Below are 19826 nucleotides of genomic sequence, written 5' to 3'. Positions count from 1 at the left end.
TTCGCACGAACAAATTCGCCTAGTGGAAAATCGGCTTTAAACACCAATTCAGTATACAAAAAAAAAAACACATAATTTAATCACAATAAGTTTATTTTCAAGCAAATATTTTAGACAATGTTTATACAGTATACTTTATTTACAACATTAACATAACACAAACAACTATGAAAATTTGGTCCCTGTTCTTGAGATTTACCAAGCAAGGAATAATTAATCCACTGACCTAAAAATTCTCAATTATAAAGCCATTCCCAATGATATTACTGTGTATTATACTAAGCATCTCCCATTCTTGTGTATTATACCTCCTATTCTAATTTAGGTGAAATTGTATACACAAGATTACAGTAAATCCATTATTAATTTAACCCAAATATAATACCACCTCTTTCAAATGTCATAACTAGGCCCATGGGACTATATTCGGTCATATACAAGATATTTTAGACGCAAGACTTTGGTAAATCCACCATTAATTTAACCCAAGTATAATACCACCCTTTCACCAAACTAAGCCCCATGGGACTATATTCGGTCATCTACGAGATATTTAAGACGCAAGACTTTGGTAAATCCACTATTAATTTAACCCAAGTATAATACCACCCTTTCACCAAATTAAGCCCCATGGGACTATATTCGGTCATATACGATCTTTTCAAATATCAGAATAAATTATATAGCTTTGGTATCTTACAACACTATTAACCACAAATTTTACATTTCTTTTATTACAATTTAAATGTTTATATTACAATACGCATTGTATAAAATCTTATGTTTTAGTGTTGAAGTTTATGCTGTACTTTAAATGTGCAATTTGTGAGAGATGGGATTTCTCTTCATTGGTGGGTTATTAACACAGTAAACTGTAAGTAATCAATAAGCACAGATATAATTATTTTATAATGTAACGTACCAGACAAATGTATGTCTGCCTGTTACTTAGTTAAAAACAAGTATGATGTGTCTACGTACATAGATACTGTCTCTAAGAAACTACTAGATCGTCAAACTGTGTGAAGTGATCTCAACACGAGAAAAATACTGTGCATCTGTCCAAATATTATGTAGTATATAAAAAATAATACTCTAGTGAAATAATAATAACATATAATATATATTAATAAGACCACAGTGAATTGTTTATAAAACTATATTGTTAATCGCAATGAAATTAATAAATTTAGATTGATAGAAAACAAGGACCGTATAGAATACGCTTTACACTTAAACACGCTGTAACACAGACGTAGAGTAGGGCGTGATTGCGTAGAGGCGTGACTAGCATATTAAATGGCTGATTGCAGCCGTCTGGATCCCTCTCTCATGAGGTAACAACATTTGTATCTGCCCTCTAGACAATCTATTTATAAACTCATTGACATACATAGTGATTACAAACAACGAAATACATCAAATACATATTAAACAGGAATTTTTATACAAACACATTATTTGCAAATTATACGTAATATTAGCAAATTTATATTGGTGGGATTGCTTAGCGAAAATAAATATTTTGATATCATTATTGTTAAAACAGCACTTTGTATTTATTAGCATTATAACATAAATTATATGATTTATTCGATAGAAAATATGTTTATACAAATCACAATATATTTACATTAATATAATATATTCGGTTTTTTTATATAAATAGATTGTTGTGACATCATCAGATTTTTCTAACCACTCTTAAGCTCTGTCTGCACTATCAAAAAAGTGTGATGTGCCTAAATACGGTAGTGATATATTTAAATATGGTAGTGATATGATGTCATCATGTCCATATATTATGGGCACATCACATTTTTTGTCACATAAAGTTTGATAGTGTAGACAGAGCTTAAAATTAACAAATAGACAGAGATGTTTATAGATTTAGACAACATTTAGTATAAGCACCTAATTTTTAAAATTATTTATATAAAATCTCTGACTGCACCATTTATAAAGTAAGGTTGTTTTTTGTTTTTAATTATTAGGTGTATAAAATATTTTGTTGTTGTAACATGAACAATGTAAAATCACCATCTTACGCTAATTTTTTTCTTGTATGCGCCCCTTTCAAAATTATAGGGGGACATATTCCCCCACCCCCAATCTCCCAAGTGAGATCAATTCGGTTCATTTGATGCATAATGAAGGAAATTAAATCGAGGAATTAAAATAATGATAAATTCATGTTTTCTGCATTGCCTATACCCTATGATAAGAACTGTACATATCTGCAATAATTCTTGAATTCTTGTATTCTTGTTGGATAATGTGATATCTAAAATCTAGGATAATCTTGTTAATCCACATTAATAATCCTACAATCTTAGCAGTTTAAAATTTCACAAAGGTTTTAATTACAAAATCAAGGTACATGCCCTAATTAATACTAGGTATCTCAAAATGTGGAGCCACGAATCTGATCTGTAGAGTTTAACAATGCTTTTCCCACTACAGCAAAACCCTTTTTAAGGGGACACCTTTGAGACTCCAAAATGTGTCTAATCAGCATGTTCTTTTTATACAGGTTGGCCATAGTATTTCCTCTTATTAATTTCACGGGAAAGTGCCCCTTAATACGGTTTCCCCTCGAATGGTTGTCCTTTGTGTGTGTATTTTATGAATTACAATTTCATTCAAAATTAAACACTACAGCAGGAACTCCATTACTTGTACTGACAAATTCAGACACATTCTCAATTCTCTACACCTATGGTCCCTGCATCACTTTTGACACCCCTTTCAAAAAACCATGATATTAATTCATTTGAATAAAGACAAAAAACTGTAATATAAGTATATATATATACTGTACATCTATTTACAAACATTTTAAAACTTTAAAAATAATATTAACAACTCTAAGCATAAAATGTAATTCAAGTTTTTACTTTATCAATCTTTCCACTGTTTTTGTAACCAATTAACATTAATAAATTATGTCTTAATTTACAATATTTTTTTGGTTTTTGGTTATAAGTCACATAGTGTCACATGGCCAGTACCATCAAGTAGGGTTTCTATGATATAAAATGTTATCAACTACATGTTATTAAAATGCTCTAATCTTATTATTTATTAATTTATAATCATTTTTACTACCAGAAACAATCAATAACAGTCAATAACAACGGGCCCGGTAGCATCTGGTAGTTGATACTAACAATTAAATATCCGAACTAGAAGAATTTTCAGAGATCACAAACCTCCACTTAGACATATGAAAATTTAATGACGTATTCCCATACAGCTATGTATCCTTTAAAATCTTTATGAAAATCGGGCAATGACTTTTAAGTAATCCTGCTAACAAATAAAGAAGCACTCGTGATCGACCTCATAACCTTTCACCATTCTGGTGGAGGTAATCACATGACATGACATGACATGATGTTAGCATGTACTTGATAACATTTTGTATCGTAGAACCCTATTGGCCTATTGGGCGCTACCAGTGGTAATACGACCAATCACAGATATTGTTTGATATTACACATTTCCTTACTAATAAATTTGTATACAATATAGCACAATTTAATCACAATGGAAGGAATGTATGCAAATTTGTTTATTACAAATATTATATAATTTAAAATCATTATATTAATGTTCTCCTTAATAAAATTATATAATCTGTGTACATATATATTGTAAAGCCTATATATATAATTTTTAATATTGTTTTAGCTTTAACAAAAATAAAAAAATGGTAAACTTAAGGGCACATGTAAATAGTTACATTTTTACATATATAATTAATTCATCACAAACATTAAAATCTGTAAGATACTGTAAACAAATTAATTATAATGTAACATTTGTAGATATTTTCTTTACAAAAAACTACACATTTTCGGTGGGAGATTCAGGATTTTGCTGGACTTTGCCAAAATTTAGAGGGTCCTCTTTCTCTTGGAACCACCTATGTAGGTTGTATTCAGTTCAGTTAGAAAAATTGTCAACATCAAAATAAATCTTTTTGGATAGCAATATCATAAATCTATGTTATATACAATAATCACTTGTAATTGAAATATCAAATATTTTTAAGTATTCATCCAGGATAGACCTACTAAATCTTAAACCAAATGTACTTATTGTATCAGTCTCTTCAATAATAATAATAATAATTCTTTCAAACTATATTAAAGCATAGAGAAATATACTTATTTCTCTATGGTTAAAAATATATACCCGTATTTCTTCCATAAAAAAAATCATGTTTATGTGTGCTGACATGAGATGATGTGTTTCAATATCAAATAGTAACCAACTATAGTTATGTTAAATAGCGCCCTCTTAGTTCATAAAAAATATTAATAAAAAACTCTAGCACTAATTTGCGCATTTTATTATTCACGTTATGCTTGTCAATAAAAATAGATAACAAAAAATGTCTCATAAGTTATTGAATGATAAAAAATCTTTAGTGAAAGACACATTTTTGAACATTTATAGCCTCTGTGAAATTTATGGAAGGCAGTCAAATGTGTCCCAACATGAACACTCTACAAAACAAGAATTCTCAGATTCTCTCCAACTAATACTAAACTCTTTTAATACCGAACACCAGAAATCAATGTATTCTGAATGTTTTTTAATGATAAAAAGTAGAGAGTTGGGAGATTTAATTAGTGTTAAAAATTCCAAGAAAAAACAGACTTTCTGAACAACAGCCCGAGAGGATGTTAGTTTTTTGGAAAGTTGGTTTTATTTAACCTCTTATTTAAACTTACGTACATGTATCTATAAAAATCTGATATATTTGAATTCAAGGCCGACTGATAAGCTAAGCATGCACGATCTTCCAATAGAGTATAAATCTACTTTAGATCTTAAAAAAGCAATTTCAGGATTTTCCTAAAATACAGTCAAACACAATACAAATTGATAAAAAGTGCCAAAATGCCTGTCTAAACATATTCTTGGACTACTGATGTTAAAGCTTGGTAGAAAACAAGTAAATACTGGTTTAATCCAGATTTCGCATTTATAAAACTGTTTCTCTGTCTTCAACATTACATAGGCCTACAATTACCAACTTTGGTTTTTCGGTTACTGAGGGCTCATTCTTCTCAGTTTCTTTGTCTCCGTCCTCCTCATCAACTTCATTGTCTCGATGCGTTTCAACTTCAACATTCTCGTAATTATTATTTACATTTGTTGAATAATCTTCCACAGCTTCTTCTTGTTTTTGTTTCACATTTTCAATCATACCGTTTAGACGAGAATCTTTTCTAGGGGAGCATTTAACGATTTCCAGCTGGGTTTTATCGTCAGTCGCTTTTTCTGGTACAGCACTTAATTTACGAGAAACTTCTACATGTTTAGCGGATGAGTTAGATCCAATGCTAGCGCTGCGTTGCTTTGATTTCCCAGGTTTGATAGTCTCCACGAAATCTTTTAAAGATACCACGGGCGATGTAACAGGTGTTGAACGTGGAGTTGGCTTGGGGCTATCTAACGCAAAGTCACGCTCTGAAAATGCAACAGATGGCCTGTTGTCATTCAAACATGTGTTTTGAGTCATGACAGATCCGGCTGAATCACGATGCCACTGTTTACCAAACTGCTCACGCATGGTTGCTGACTGCGACATTGAACGAAAACCACTGATAGTCGCCTTGTACTTGAGTGCTTTTCTTTCACAAAGTCCATGACGTGCAAGTAGCAGGATGCAGTCACGACGGAACGTTTTTGTGAAAATGGCGTACAGAAATGGGTTAGCGCAAGAATTAATTGGGTAAAATAGGACAATGAGAATCTTTGATTCATCAGTAGTCAGAAGAACTTTTCCGAACAATGCGGTCATTCCAAAGAAAGCTATCGGAGCCCAGCAAGCGAAGTCGGTGAAGACGAGGACTGCCATGCGTTTTGCAACCTTCATGTCTTTACGATGAGTGATTGTGTTAGATGGACTGTGTACTGTTAAGTACATCATAATGTAACATCCACATATCAATACGAACGCTATGCCGTTCATCGTGAGCAGCAGCGTCAGGTACACAATACTTGGCACAGTACCGTTATCATATGGCAAACAGATGCTGGTGGTTCCATAACTGCTGATGCCGAATAATGGAAATGAGGCCATCAGAATCGCAAAGAGCCAACCACCTACCATGATACGACTAGCATGATGCAATCGAATACGTTTGTTGAGGTTTATTGCATAAATTATAGTATACCATCGTTCTATAGTCATGACTGACAGAGTGAAGACGGAAAGCTCACTAGAGAACAGCGAAAAGAATCCAGCAATACGGCATCCTGCTCCCCATTGCCAATTGATAGCGTAGTTGTAATATTCACCAATCGTGTGCGCATCCACAGAAGCTAACATCAGTAAATACAACCCCATACAAAAATCTGCAAATGCTAAGTTGGTCATCAGAAACTTTGGCACCGACATCTTACTTCTATTGGACAGAAGCACCATTACCACAACCAAGTTACCAACGAGAGCGGTCATTGCGACTCCCCAGACAAGAACACGTAGGAATACGTACCCCATGACATCTGAGCAGGGGTTAAATGCATTAGGCATAGGAGAACAAATCACCTGACTGTAATTTTTTTTAGCAAGTTCATTACATTTGCTACCAATATGGTTGTGGGTTGTATTTGGGTTTATTGGTAGTGGTTCAAAACCAAAAGATGAGCCGGCGGATTGACTGTTAGCATTAACAACAATATTGGAATCATTGAAATTTAGAATTGAAGATAAAAAATGTGATTTTGTATCTCCTTCAGTAGGATCTAAAGGATTGTTGAAAGGAAACCGTGTTGACCTTCGTCCAACTGACCGACGGCGCAGAGCTACGCCTTGTCCAGTTTGGACCAATGGCTTTGAATCAAAAGGAGCAAACGGATCGAATGGGCCAGACGGATCGAATGGGCCAGACGGATCGAATGGATCAAAATCAACCGGAAACATTGTAGTTGTTCCATCATAAAACACAGGAGACGTTCTTGATTTTGTTTGTTCACTGAACCCGATACTTGCCGGTTCAGAAGTGGTCGAGCAGCCTCTAATGTCGTCTGTTTTGTTGCCATATTTGGAGTCATCTGGAGTGTCGGTCTGTGTTTCATACTTGAAGGCGCAACAGTGGCTGAAATAGTGTAGCCTGGCTTCTTCAATGTTTTCGAATACAAATACAGATGGGAACTGCATTAACCGTGGCGTTTCTTCGAGTATTAATGTCTTTATCTTCTTCAAACCAGTGATAGGCAACATATCAATTTTTGTATAACTTAGATCGCTGTAAACAAATAAAACAAAAACAATTGTAATTACAATTTCCATACATTTTTTGTTTAACATAATAACTTTGTTTTTATGGAACAGATTATGAAGAATATGTTGTTTGCCTATTCATATAGAAGTTACATATCTATATTGAATTTACATATTCATATAAAATTAACATATTTATATTTAATTAATTTACATATTTATATTGAATTTACATATTTATATTAAATTACATATTTTTATTGAATTTAAATATTTCGATTAAATTTACATATTTATACTGAATTTACATAATTTGGCTGGTTCACACTCTAGTGGATTGATTTCCATCCATATTAGGAGCTGACCGTTTGGAATGATGCAATCCTGATTGACTGATTCTGATTGATTAGGAACATTAAGAGATAGCGATTTGACCAATTTTTCTTTAATAGCCAATCAAATCAGGGTTGTAGTGTCACTAGTATACTTGCTTGGTTTTTGTAAGACATGTGTGAACACAGACCATGTCTTAATTGGACTAGATAAATGTTACCTTGCAACTTGTGTGAACATAGCCTTAAACATGTACTGTTGAAAACATAATAACACACCAACAATTACTTACATAGTATCAAGGCTATCCGCATCAATCCCAGAAAATGAGTCATCATTAACTTTTTCCAACGGATTATTAGAAAGATCCCTATAAAAACAATAAATTGTCAGGATGATTTGGATGTGGAGAAAGATATTGTAGCCTACTTGTATGGATCACAGCATAGCTGAGCTTGGCCAAAAAAAGTAGAGAGAATTTGATTTTAGGACGACTAGGATCTACATATACTACACAAACCAATGATGGTGCTGGTAGTCTATAGGTGCTGGTTTACCTTGATAAACCGACATAGCCTTTCCCCCTTTAAAGAAAAGTAGTAACAATTATAGAACACCCCTCCAAGACAGTGGTATCGTCTGTGAACCGTGTCCATCCAGGTAATAGGCATGAAATAGACTCTATTGTTGGTCGTCATCTGGAACTGGCATCTGCCAAAAGTGTGTTGAGGAATTGAATTAGGAAGCATGTCTTAATGGATGGACAAATCGAAAGCTCCCTGCAGTGGTATTTTATAAACCATAGTATAAAGCTCTGTCTATACTATCAAACTACTGTAGTTTGACAATCCAAATATGGTAGTGATATGATGTCATTGTGTCCATATGGGCACATTGCATTTTTTGTAAGTGTGACAGTGTAGACAGAACTTAACATACCAGATTCTCCAACCCCAGATGTACTTACAGGTTCGTAACTGTCAAGCCACCAAACGTGTAGGCTGGAATTTCAGTAATTCTGTTGAACTCCAATTCTCTATTAAGAAAATTAGTACAAACAATAATATGAAACAGAAATATGAGCTAAATAAATCGATAATTTGATAGAAAATGGTGATATATGATGACCACCAAGTTTCAATGTTGAATGTTATGGTTCGGATTAAATTGGAATTAAACTTAAAGCAGTTAAGTACATGTAACCAGATATTACATTCAAAATACATGCCTGTACCTGAGCTTTAAATGTCCTTCGGCAGGACACTTTAAATTAAACAAGCTTTTAATGTCCTTCAGATTGGACATTAAATGGCGCAGGTTCGGCGACGATAAAGAAAATCACAAACAAACCATACTTTTAAATTTCAACATTGATTGACACAACATATAATGGTATAATGTTTTACCATTTTCATTTACCTCTGCCAAGGAAGTATGTAATCGATCGTGTGTGTTTGTTTGTCTGTTTTTTGTCTGTTTATTTGTTTGTTTGTTAGCAGGATTACTGCTTAATTAATTACAAAATCTTTACCAAAATGAATATACAGATAGATATGTGGTCAAGGACCATTCCATTAAATGCTGGGACCATTTGGGACCATGGTCCCACTTCTGGACCACTTTTTAATATACTTTTCAGACCTGCTAATGTTAAAGACCCCTTCCCTGCAATTTTGGACGTTTTTTGGAAAATAATACATATATATCACTTTAAAAACATTAAACCATGTCATTCCTTGTCTTAAATGTACGTTTTATGGTAAATTATGATAAAAAGTGAGAAACAATGCACTACCTAAGTAGCTCGCAGCGATCGACTTCTCGTGGACGGTCTTAGGCCTAGCCTAGCTAGGCTTAGTTTTGTAGGCCTAGCTGGTAAACATCGATAACGTACGAACATCGTACGCTAGCTATATACCTAGCCTGACGTTGTATAGTTGCTGCATTAATTGTCTTTCTATTTTTGCCAGACTCCGTTGATACAAATTGGGGAAAACCCGGTATTTTCGCTGAAAAGTTAGGAGTCTTCCATTTGTTTTGGCTTCACGATCGATCGAAAAGTGGGAGAATTACAGGTGAAAAACAAAAATATCAATCCGCGCGCAATGCATTTTGGGATTTATAGCGGGCCGCTATAATTATTAGAATCGATTTATTTTTCACATTTTTAACCGTTTAAAGACGAAAAAAGTTATCACAATAGGACCATATAGTATTATTTTTACATTAAATATAGTTTGTGATCTTAAATTAAATCTAAAAAACGTAGGGAATGGGGCTTTAAAAGATAGGACAGAATTTTTCAAAAGCCAGCGAGCAGTCTTAAAGTAACAAGTAAACTGAAATTGAATTTTCTCAAGAACTACTTGTCCAAAAAACTTAATTTTTTGTACAAGAGGCAAGAATTATAATTTGTGATATGTAATTTTAAAACATAATTTGATTTAATGTGCACCTTTTTTGATGCGAGTTGTTTAAAAAAATATACTAAAACTAAAAAGTTAATTGTTAGCGGCATTGATTCTCGGCAAAACAATGTGGATTCTAGCAAATGTTACTATTAACATGTCTCATCCCATACTTAAGTATAATCCCACCCCCTAATTTAGGCTAAATTCAGACATTGACTAGGTAAATCCACAATGAAATCATCAGAGTATAATTTAACCCCCAAATTTTGGAAAATTTCTTCCTTTAGTTTTGCACACGAAAATTATTGACGAAAATTGAAAGGTTAAGGCTTTTTGTTGTAGACTAGAAAAGAATTGATTTAAGGCAGAAAAAGTCTGTTTGTAGTGTTGAACAGTCACTAAAACAAATCAAACTTTATTCTATTCTCTACACAATCCATGTATCAAAGATACCTCTAGAATATTGTGTGTAACATTGTCGATATACAAACAGTAAATTCACAATTATGTTAACATAAAACCAGAATGAGTTGTAAAAGTTGTGAAATCATTAAGTGCAACATGTCCCAAGATAATGATTTGTTTTCTTTCAGAAAAGCCATGTGATTGAAAGTTAAATAAAGCTGTAAATTGAAGATGATTTGCAGTAGTAAATAAGTCATAAATTTCTTTGTAGGCATTTCAAAGTCCAACGAGCATTGTGAAAAATCAAACCTCTTTTCTGAAGTTTATAATAGTGTTTTTTATAACACACCTGATTGTATTCTTGAAATTTGATTCGCCAATTACGCTTCACGTATCATTTGGAATTAGTTCTATCTAACGAAAAAGTCATATCTAACGATGATAATGAACATGCTCTAATAAACGTTCAGTTTTTGTAAACTTCTTGAGAATTTTTGCCACGAAACGTTCGGAAATCATCTTGTTGTGCGCACCGTCCATAATTTTCTACTCCATGTCTATTTAAATGGCTTAGCTTCCAAGCCTAGCATTTGTCAATGATTTACCATGGATAAATTGTATAAAAGTATGCATGTTATAAAACAAATAATTAATGTTTTGTATTCCTTGATGGAGAGAATATTTCATGAGTTGAAAAATTGACTGTTCTATTTTCAACTCATGAAATATTCTCACCATCCAACTCATAAACATTCATTATTTGTATACTATGAAATCTTTATAAAAGCAGTATTCTATTATCATGCGACTATGGTAACAATTCTCATTTATGTAACATTTTTGTACAAAAGTTTGAATTGTGTTGTTGGTATCAGTAAGGTTGAATGTCAGTGTGCATTACAATATAAAAATGAGAATAAATAAAACATTAATGAATATATTTCTAAAATGACACACATACACCCATTTTAATCCACAAGGTCTGCAAAAAGCTATGTAATAATATATGACATAATCTGGGTAATCCTATGTTATTCTATATACAAGGTAAATAGGCACTTATGTCATACTTACAACTTATAGATATTGAATTTGATGCCATAGAACATCGATGGAGATAAATGGTCAATTTCATTGTGAGTGAAGGATCTAAATAAGAAAGAAAATAACTTGAAATTTTTTTTTTTTAAATAACTTCATTTTAGCATTTAAACAATCTTTATGGTACTTTGAACAATATTTATTTTATTTGAATTTATTTAGAAAATCATTTGATAGACCTAATACTGGATGAAGCAGTCACCTGGTTTTCAGTGCTATCTTAGGATGACAATACTTCGGTAATCATAGGCAAATTCCGTAATGAATAACATAATTATGTTGTACCTGCATCATGGAAAGTTAGGTTAGGGTCTATGATACAGCATTGCATGTGTTTCACAAGTGATGCTGTATCACAGAGTTTGCCTATGACACTACAAAAATGTAGATACAGTATAAATCAGCTGAATCTTTAGGTATCTCCACCTAATTATGTCTTGGCATGTATGCTACGGCAATGCTACTATACAAGTTAATTACTTACATCGTTTGTAGCATTTTTTTCCTTGATGTTTGTCCAACTTCAATCGTTGTCAAATTAGGAACAGCCGTCAACCCAGAATGTGTTATTTTACTATAAATAAAAATGAAAAACATTTTATTATTAATAGTTGTATTACTAGGGCTTTCTTTTTGGATGGTAGACAGACGAAAATTTATTTTTTAAATAATCTATGCAAGCCCAGAATATCACAGCGTTCATTATTATAAGACTGTTGGTCAATTTATTGTTCCATCATTTGTCTGCTGCCCCAAAAACAAAAGCTAGCTTTTTGTGTTTTATCTGGTGAAATTATCTAATAAACTGCAATTATTGTGTCGATTTTCAGCTGATGATGTGATACGGACAAGCAAAGAATGGTCACGATATCCTGCACAGGTTGAAATATTGTTAATAAATACCATGCACTGTACATCATCTTTTTGTAGAGTATTGTCCTTATGTATTGTTTTACTTTTGTATTTGTGTCACAGATATGTGAGACAGACAAACGTGAATCAAATGACACATGGTCTCCCTGCGGTATTTAGATTGCCTAATTTAATTTTTAACATTCAGTTATAGTAATTATAGTTACAATGTAATTCTTCATTTTTCACAAGGTTTAGAAAAAAAATGCATAAAATTGCTGGTGCTTTGTCACCAATGTGGGATGAGTGTTGCAACAAAAAGTTATATTTTACATTAACTAATTAAATTAATTTATAGTTTCAGAAGAAGTTTTTGCTAACGGCACCAACTACAGTAATACCAAACAGTGCTATCGGAATATTATAATTGGCTGCTTTTTACTCTATTCCTTAGTCTAGGTTCTGAACTGTGTTTTCGACTTAATTTTAGAAAAAAAAAAAATATTTTGGCACATATGGCATTTCATACAAATAATACTTTGAGACTTTGAAAATTGAAATGCCAACTGGAGACTTACATAAAAATAGACTAATAACTAGAATTTGGGGAAGTGTGTGTATTTCTAATTTCTTTAACGAATATGAATAAATGGAAATGTTGAATATTAAATAGATAAATAAAACTATTCAAATACATGACCTAAATTGATTCCTATAAATAGTTGGGCTTGCATTGAATAACGATAGAGAAAGATTTAGAAATTAGGTCGCGAAAGAAGTCTTGCAAAAAACGCCTGAAAACAGACACATGTCATCCATCAATAAGACAGATTTAAATGAGAGCAAATGTCTGGCTAACCAACACGGCCTATAGAACCACCTGCCTAAAGGGTATGTGTAAAGTGTTTTGTTTTTGGAGGGATATAGAGTTTAAAATTGGACAAAACACAACCACAAATAGGCTAATAGCGCTTAATTTAGGCCTCAAGATAAACTGAAAATATCAGAAAATCTGGCTGTGAAAACTAGATGTATGTCACATACAAAAGAAAAACTAACAAGAATGCACAAGAATATATATAATGTATACGTGATACATCAGACTTGTTGAATACATTTTATTTGGGATAAATCATGATGGATCTTCTAGGCAGATAGTAAAATTGATTCCTCAATTTATAGATTATGTATTGGCAGATTAGCGAACCCTTGAAGCAGGACTGCACTTCAGGATCTGTTCTGGAGCAAGAAAATAGTTTTAAATCTTGCCACCACACAACAAATATCCAATCTTAAACAGACCTCAATTAATTCCATTCTTGATCACAAACAAACCAGTTTATGTGGAACAATATTTAGCTACAATTTGAATTTCTGTTTTGGTTTGCTGTTCAGGAAACACGTAAACAGAAAGATCGGAAAATGGAATTAACAAGTGCATTTTAAGACAGACTGATACAACTTTATCTAATGTGTTTCAAAGTGCGATGCATTGTGATTGGTCAAGTGAAATATGTACCGTATTTGGGCATATCACTACCATATTTGGGTATACCACTACCATATTTGGGCATATCACTACCATATTTGGGCATATCACTACCATATTTGGGCATATTACTACCATATTTGGGCACATATAGTTTGATAGTGTAGACAGAGTTTAAGGATAGCCTGGAATGTGTACTGAAGTTTGTGCTCTTGGCAACAGTTCTTCTTGTTTTTAAACACACATTATTAAAAATAGAACTTGCTAAATAGCCGCTCTAGGTAAAAATAAACTAGTGCACAAGCCTGATGTCAAACAACGCAGTAATTATTTAATCTAAACTGGTGGGGGCATTCTATCTCAATTTAACTTCATAAATAAATTAAATACAGGAGTATTCAGTTTTTTCCTTGGGGGCTAGCTTATACTATAAACATGTACATTATATACACTAATATCGGCAACCTTTTGACCTACATTTATTAAAAATTAAATTAAATTGCACACAAATTTAAATAGGTTATCAGGGTACAAAAAAAGGTAATGCGATGCATCTGTAAAGGCTGTTTGAAAGTAGTTCTCAAAGAAGGAAAATTTAATTTAATGGTTTTAATGAAATGGAAGAAAAGAATTTGAAAAATATGCAAAGTACTTACAGATGGTTCAATTGTGGCAGGTTACCAAATGCCCCGTCTTCGATCGTCTTCAACTTTGGGGAATTCTCAATTTGTCTTTTAAGAGAAATTAGTAAAACAATTTAATAATAGAGAGGTTTCGCAATCTTACGAATACGATAACGAAAACGGATACATCACGCACACATATTCGTTTTCGTAAGCCATAAAAAAATCTGTTTCGCATGGCAACGAAATATTGAGGCGCGTACAAAATATGACTGCGGTAAATTTGAGCGAAGCGAAGGTACGTGTTGCTTTCGTGTTGCGTAACATCAAAGCGAGTGAGAACTTTAAAAACTGCTATTTATCTAAATTGACTTGGCATTTTAGTAAATTACTTTAGTAAATTACTTTCAATAAATCTATAATTATATTATAATCATGAATCATTCCTAATTCAAATGCAAAATGTGCAAAATAGATCAAAAACTATACTCGTTTTGTAGTTACGAATATGACTGGTGATATACGTCAACACGAATACGCTTTACGAATATGAAATGGGGATCAGCTCAAAAGTTTCACAAATGTATGACGTATCCGTTTTCGTTATCGTATTCGTAAGGTTGCGAAACCTCCCTATTAATTATCAAATCGCTTGAATTAATTTGTAACAAGTACATACAGTACTGTAAACATGCGGCTTGGTGGTGATACACAATGCAAGGACATAAGTGTACTGCAATCAAAACATGATGGATCGTCCGAACTGTTGTTTATGAATGGTCACTTGCATTGTACTCGCTATGTTACAAATATTTTAATCAAACTTCAGAATTTACACATTATAATTACACAGCAATTTATGTATATTTTAACAGTACGGCCAACTCATATGGCTAACCACTATTTAGGGAATTTTGTAAAGTTCTGTCTGCACTGACAAAAAAATGTGATGTGGCCATATATGGAAATGATGTCATATCACTACTATATTTGGGCATATCACTACCATATTTGTGCATATCACTACCATATTTCAGCACATCACACTTTTTTATTAAACAAGTTTGATAGTGTAGACGGAGCTTGAGGTCCCACAGATTTTCCTTAATAAAGGTTTTAATGTAATAGAAATAAAGAATGAAATAGAAAATTCAATGAAAAATCAATTTACTTACAAAATGTCTAATGTTGGAAGTTGATCGAATGAGTTCTCTTTGATGCTTTCCAGCTTTCTCATATCCTCCATTGTCCTGAAAAAATAATTAAGAAAAAGGTAGAGAAATGAAGAAATCCTCTGCAGAATTAGAGGAATAAAGATTGCTCAGCAGATCATCACCAACCTTTAACCTTAGTAATATACCTACAAATAAAATGGTAAATGTGATACGGTGTAAAGTAAAGACATTTTGTGGGAAAGAAACACATGAGGTGACCTAAGGCTAGTAATTGCCTTCTATCATTAATGTTAGTGAGGAAGACATGTAACATAAAGGCGGCAACTAAATATATTGACCAGGATTTAAAGATAGAAATAATCTTATTTGCAATATCATTTTATTATTTGCAATATTATTTATAAAAATTTAAAAAAAACACTGAAAATATTGTTAAATTATACAAAACAAAACCAAGGACTTGATGATTGGCAAGCAAGATTGATTTGATTTGATTTGATTTATTTCGGCATCAGTACATAAAATATCACAGACATACAATTAAAATTAGCAAATATAAAAATACCAATATAAAACAAGGATGCCAAGGATAACTCATAAAAGTCCTCTACGGACTTGTTTCCAATGAGGTCCTTTGAAAGAACAGCAAAAGGACAAACAATGCAACATATCAAAATTACAAAAAACAGCAAAAAGGACAATCGAAAAAAGAAGAAGCGCTTATTAATATTAAATAGTTTCTAGAGCTAGTGAACGTTCCTGTAGATACTTTTTAACTTTACTTTTAAAACACAAAACAGTTTGTGATTCCTTAATGTTAATTGGTAAATTATTCCATTCTTTAATAGCATTGTAAAAAAAGGTCACATGTGCCATTGGCTTGATAGTTGGGATTCTAAAATTAAAATTGCATCCCCTAGTATTGTGATTATGACTGTCTGAAATTCTAATAAAACGATTGCATAAATAAGGTGGACAACAATGATTATATATTTTAAAAACATGACAGACTCTAAGATTATAAATTCCACCAATCCACAGTCAGAAAATAATTACACGACCCATTCCCTACCTTTAAAAAAATTTAATTTAAGGTGACAAACTGCCTTTTATGTACATTTACTTACTATAAGCTTATTGCAATCATTTTTGTTGTCTTTAAACGGTATGAAAACATTTTTTTTTTTTTTTTTTTCTGCGGAAGTGAACTTAAAACTACAAAATGGCCTATTCAAAATCTGATTTTATCAATCTTCATTTTCTATGTTTTTGGGGGACAATACATCTTTAACATTACGAAATTTGAAACCACTCTATATAAATTGACCTTTTACTCAATTTTTCAGACAAAAATGTAACATACATCTGTAATAAGGTAATAAGTTAAAACAAAATCTAAAGATAGCGAAATAATTACCTAGTCTCAGCGGGAATCAAAATACCACAGAATTGCTAAATTTAAGTCTTTAAATTGACCAAAGGAAAGCCTTTAAACTGACCAGAGGATTATTGACCAGTGTAATTTAAAAGATTTCAAAGTGTGTCAGAATAAATTAGTTCAAATTTAGAAAAAATATAGTACCTGTATAGATTTTCATATTAAAAAATATGAAAGTGACCATTGAGTGACCATCAATTGACCAAAGGAAGTGAATCAAGTATTGTCATAACTGACCAGCAGAAAAGGATGTGATTTAACACAGTAGTATAATAAATTCAATCATAAAACATTTTCACTACAAAAGTGATCCTCTCAGTAGGAAGTTTCCCTCCTCTCAGTAGCATGTCCCTCTCCTCTCAGTAGCATAAACCATTTATTCTGCTAAACAATTTATATAAGATTTTGCAAAAATAGTCAATTGAAATGTATAATTTATTGTGCATTTAGTTCCAAACTAGAATAGCGCCCTCTAAAGAAAGCATACTGAAATAAATATCAGCAAAATTTAAAAACTTATACTGTGCAGTAAATAAAACTAAAAAGGTCTTAATATTTTGTAATAAAAAAATTGTACAGTACAGGTTAATTTTTGAATTGAAAATTAAACTGTGATAAGTATAAAAACAAGCATGGTTAATATTTACTACAAAGTTGACTATTTGACCTATTGTGTGTGTCTAAAGTGATTATTTAGGACATACTTTACACCTGTTTTAACACACTATTTAAAAATATGTGACATATACAAACTAAACAGGAGGTACAGATATTTAGCTAAAGGCTAAAAAAGAAAATTGGATGAAGCAAGTTTTGACATGGTGATTGTTATAATCTGCAATCTATGTTGTAAAATTAGATTAAAATTTAAATAGGAAGGAAAATAAACATAAATAAAGACGTACGAACATCCATAATATCTATAAAAATTGACATATAAAATTGTATTTTATCATTTTGATTGATCTTTCAGATAGTCAACAAATTTCTTTATAAAACTTGTTATAAAATACCATAAAGGTCTAAGATGATTTAGGGCCTGTTCAGACCTACGGAGTTATGCTTTTGTATTGTACGCGCTGTACAACTCCATAGGTCTGAACTAAGAAAAGATTAGTGGAAGCCACCTCGTACGACACTACTCTTTCGTTCGTTACGACAGCTCAAGGTACAAGATTAGTGGACGCCGCTTACGATACGAAAGTCATGCATCAACAATTTTGACCTGTTACCAATCAAATTTACTCCTGCATACCAGATCTTCACCCAAATCGGTGACAATTAGTTTGAAACGAAAGTCTTAACTAGGCAAATCTGAACACTGTTACGACGCTAATTATAATATAACATTGCTTGCGATACGAAAGCATAACTCCATGGATCTGAACATACCCTTAATGTTACTATTATTAGCTGTAGTGGTTGTGGTCAGAGCAGTGGTAGTACAGTAGTAGAGTAAGGTCAGTGCTTGCACTTTTAATATGGTAAAAGAAATGTGTAGACAACAACAGGTCTGTAGACATCACAGTCAATATTTATGACATCATTAACATTCATCAACACCACTGATATTGTACAACAAACCAAACTAATGAAACCAAGGCAATCTAAAAACAGGATGCTGAGCTCTGAAGATTAGGAAAGGATTTATCTGTGGCTGCGACACGATTAGTTCCATATCCGCCGCACCACGGAGAATATGTACATAGTACAGTACTGTTGGTATTTGTCGCAGCCAGACATAAGATCAAAGGACTTCTAAGAGTTCCTATCTTGTAAGGAGAGCTGAGTGTTGGCTAACTGGGAGCTAAATGTGTTGTTAGATTGCCTTGATGAAACCACCTACAATTGTGAACATTTCAACAACCACTGATTTATCATGTACTTACTTCTCCCACAAGATCAACTACTGCCCACATAATTTGATGTCATCATAATATATAGTTACTGCACAGAACACCATCTATAGGTATTTTCTTTTATCATCATCAACACTATTTTAATTATTCATCACCATACCTATTGTCATCATAATCATTATTACTGGTCAGTATTTATTAATATTTATCATAGCAATTTTATTATTATTATTAGCATTATATTTCTTCGTAAAAAATGTTGAGACATAGTTCATTATAGTTTATTAACTATATCTCAATATCTCAAAATGAAAATGTTTTCACTATTAATACTTACAATGCTTTCAACTTTGACATATTGGTAAAGTCGCCAGAATTAATACTTGTAAGACTGATATTTGTCAAAAATCTGTAAAATACAAAAAAACCCTCTTATTTAAAAAATATAGCAATATACTACAGTATAACATCAGCTAATATCAGCTCACCATCCCCCTAAACATCACCCTAAAATTGAAATCATTTTAATGCAAATTGATAGATGAAAGCATTCGTGGAAGCAAAAAAAAAAAGGTTAGCCCACATCATCATTTACTAAAAGGTCAAACAAATTATTATTTATAAAAACGTCATTTTGAATAGGAGTTAAATGGCATCTCAACATTCAATCAAAGGGTATCTGCTATTCTGAGAATCTATCTAATTAAAACAATAAATAAAAGTATTAGTGCTTTTTGCTGCCATTGAGGTTATTGAGTTACTTTATTTAGTCACTTAAATCAGACAAATCAAAACATTTTCAAGTTTTTAGTGTATATTTATTTGAAATAAAATTTTAAAAATAAAAATCTTTATTTAAAAAAATTATTATTAATACCATTATAATGGTATTAAGAA

General features: G+C 32.1%; 1 protein-coding gene across 1 annotated transcript; it reads right to left on the bottom strand.

The window, feature by feature from the left end:
• Nucleotides 1-4395: 4395 nt before the first annotated feature.
• On the bottom strand, nt 4396-19448 carry LOC140061283 (lutropin-choriogonadotropic hormone receptor-like). The gene is made up of 8 exons (XM_072107792.1): nt 19267-19448; nt 15633-15707; nt 14491-14565; nt 11978-12067; nt 11467-11541; nt 8544-8612; nt 7869-7946; nt 4396-7268 (listed from the first exon to the last, which is right to left on the bottom strand). Exons 1-8 carry the CDS (start codon nt 19284-19286, stop codon nt 4997-4999), a joined length of 2754 nt encoding a protein of 917 aa, XP_071963893.1. The 5' UTR covers nt 19287-19448; the 3' UTR covers nt 4396-4996.
• Nucleotides 19449-19826: the final 378 nt, after the last annotated feature.

This window comes from Antedon mediterranea, chromosome 10 (genome assembly GCF_964355755.1).
Source record: "Antedon mediterranea chromosome 10, ecAntMedi1.1, whole genome shotgun sequence".
Lineage (NCBI taxonomy): Eukaryota > Metazoa > Echinodermata > Crinoidea > Comatulida > Antedonidae > Antedon > Antedon mediterranea.
The sequence above is the reverse complement of the archived record's forward strand: the minus strand, read 5'-3'. Positions and strand labels throughout refer to the sequence as shown.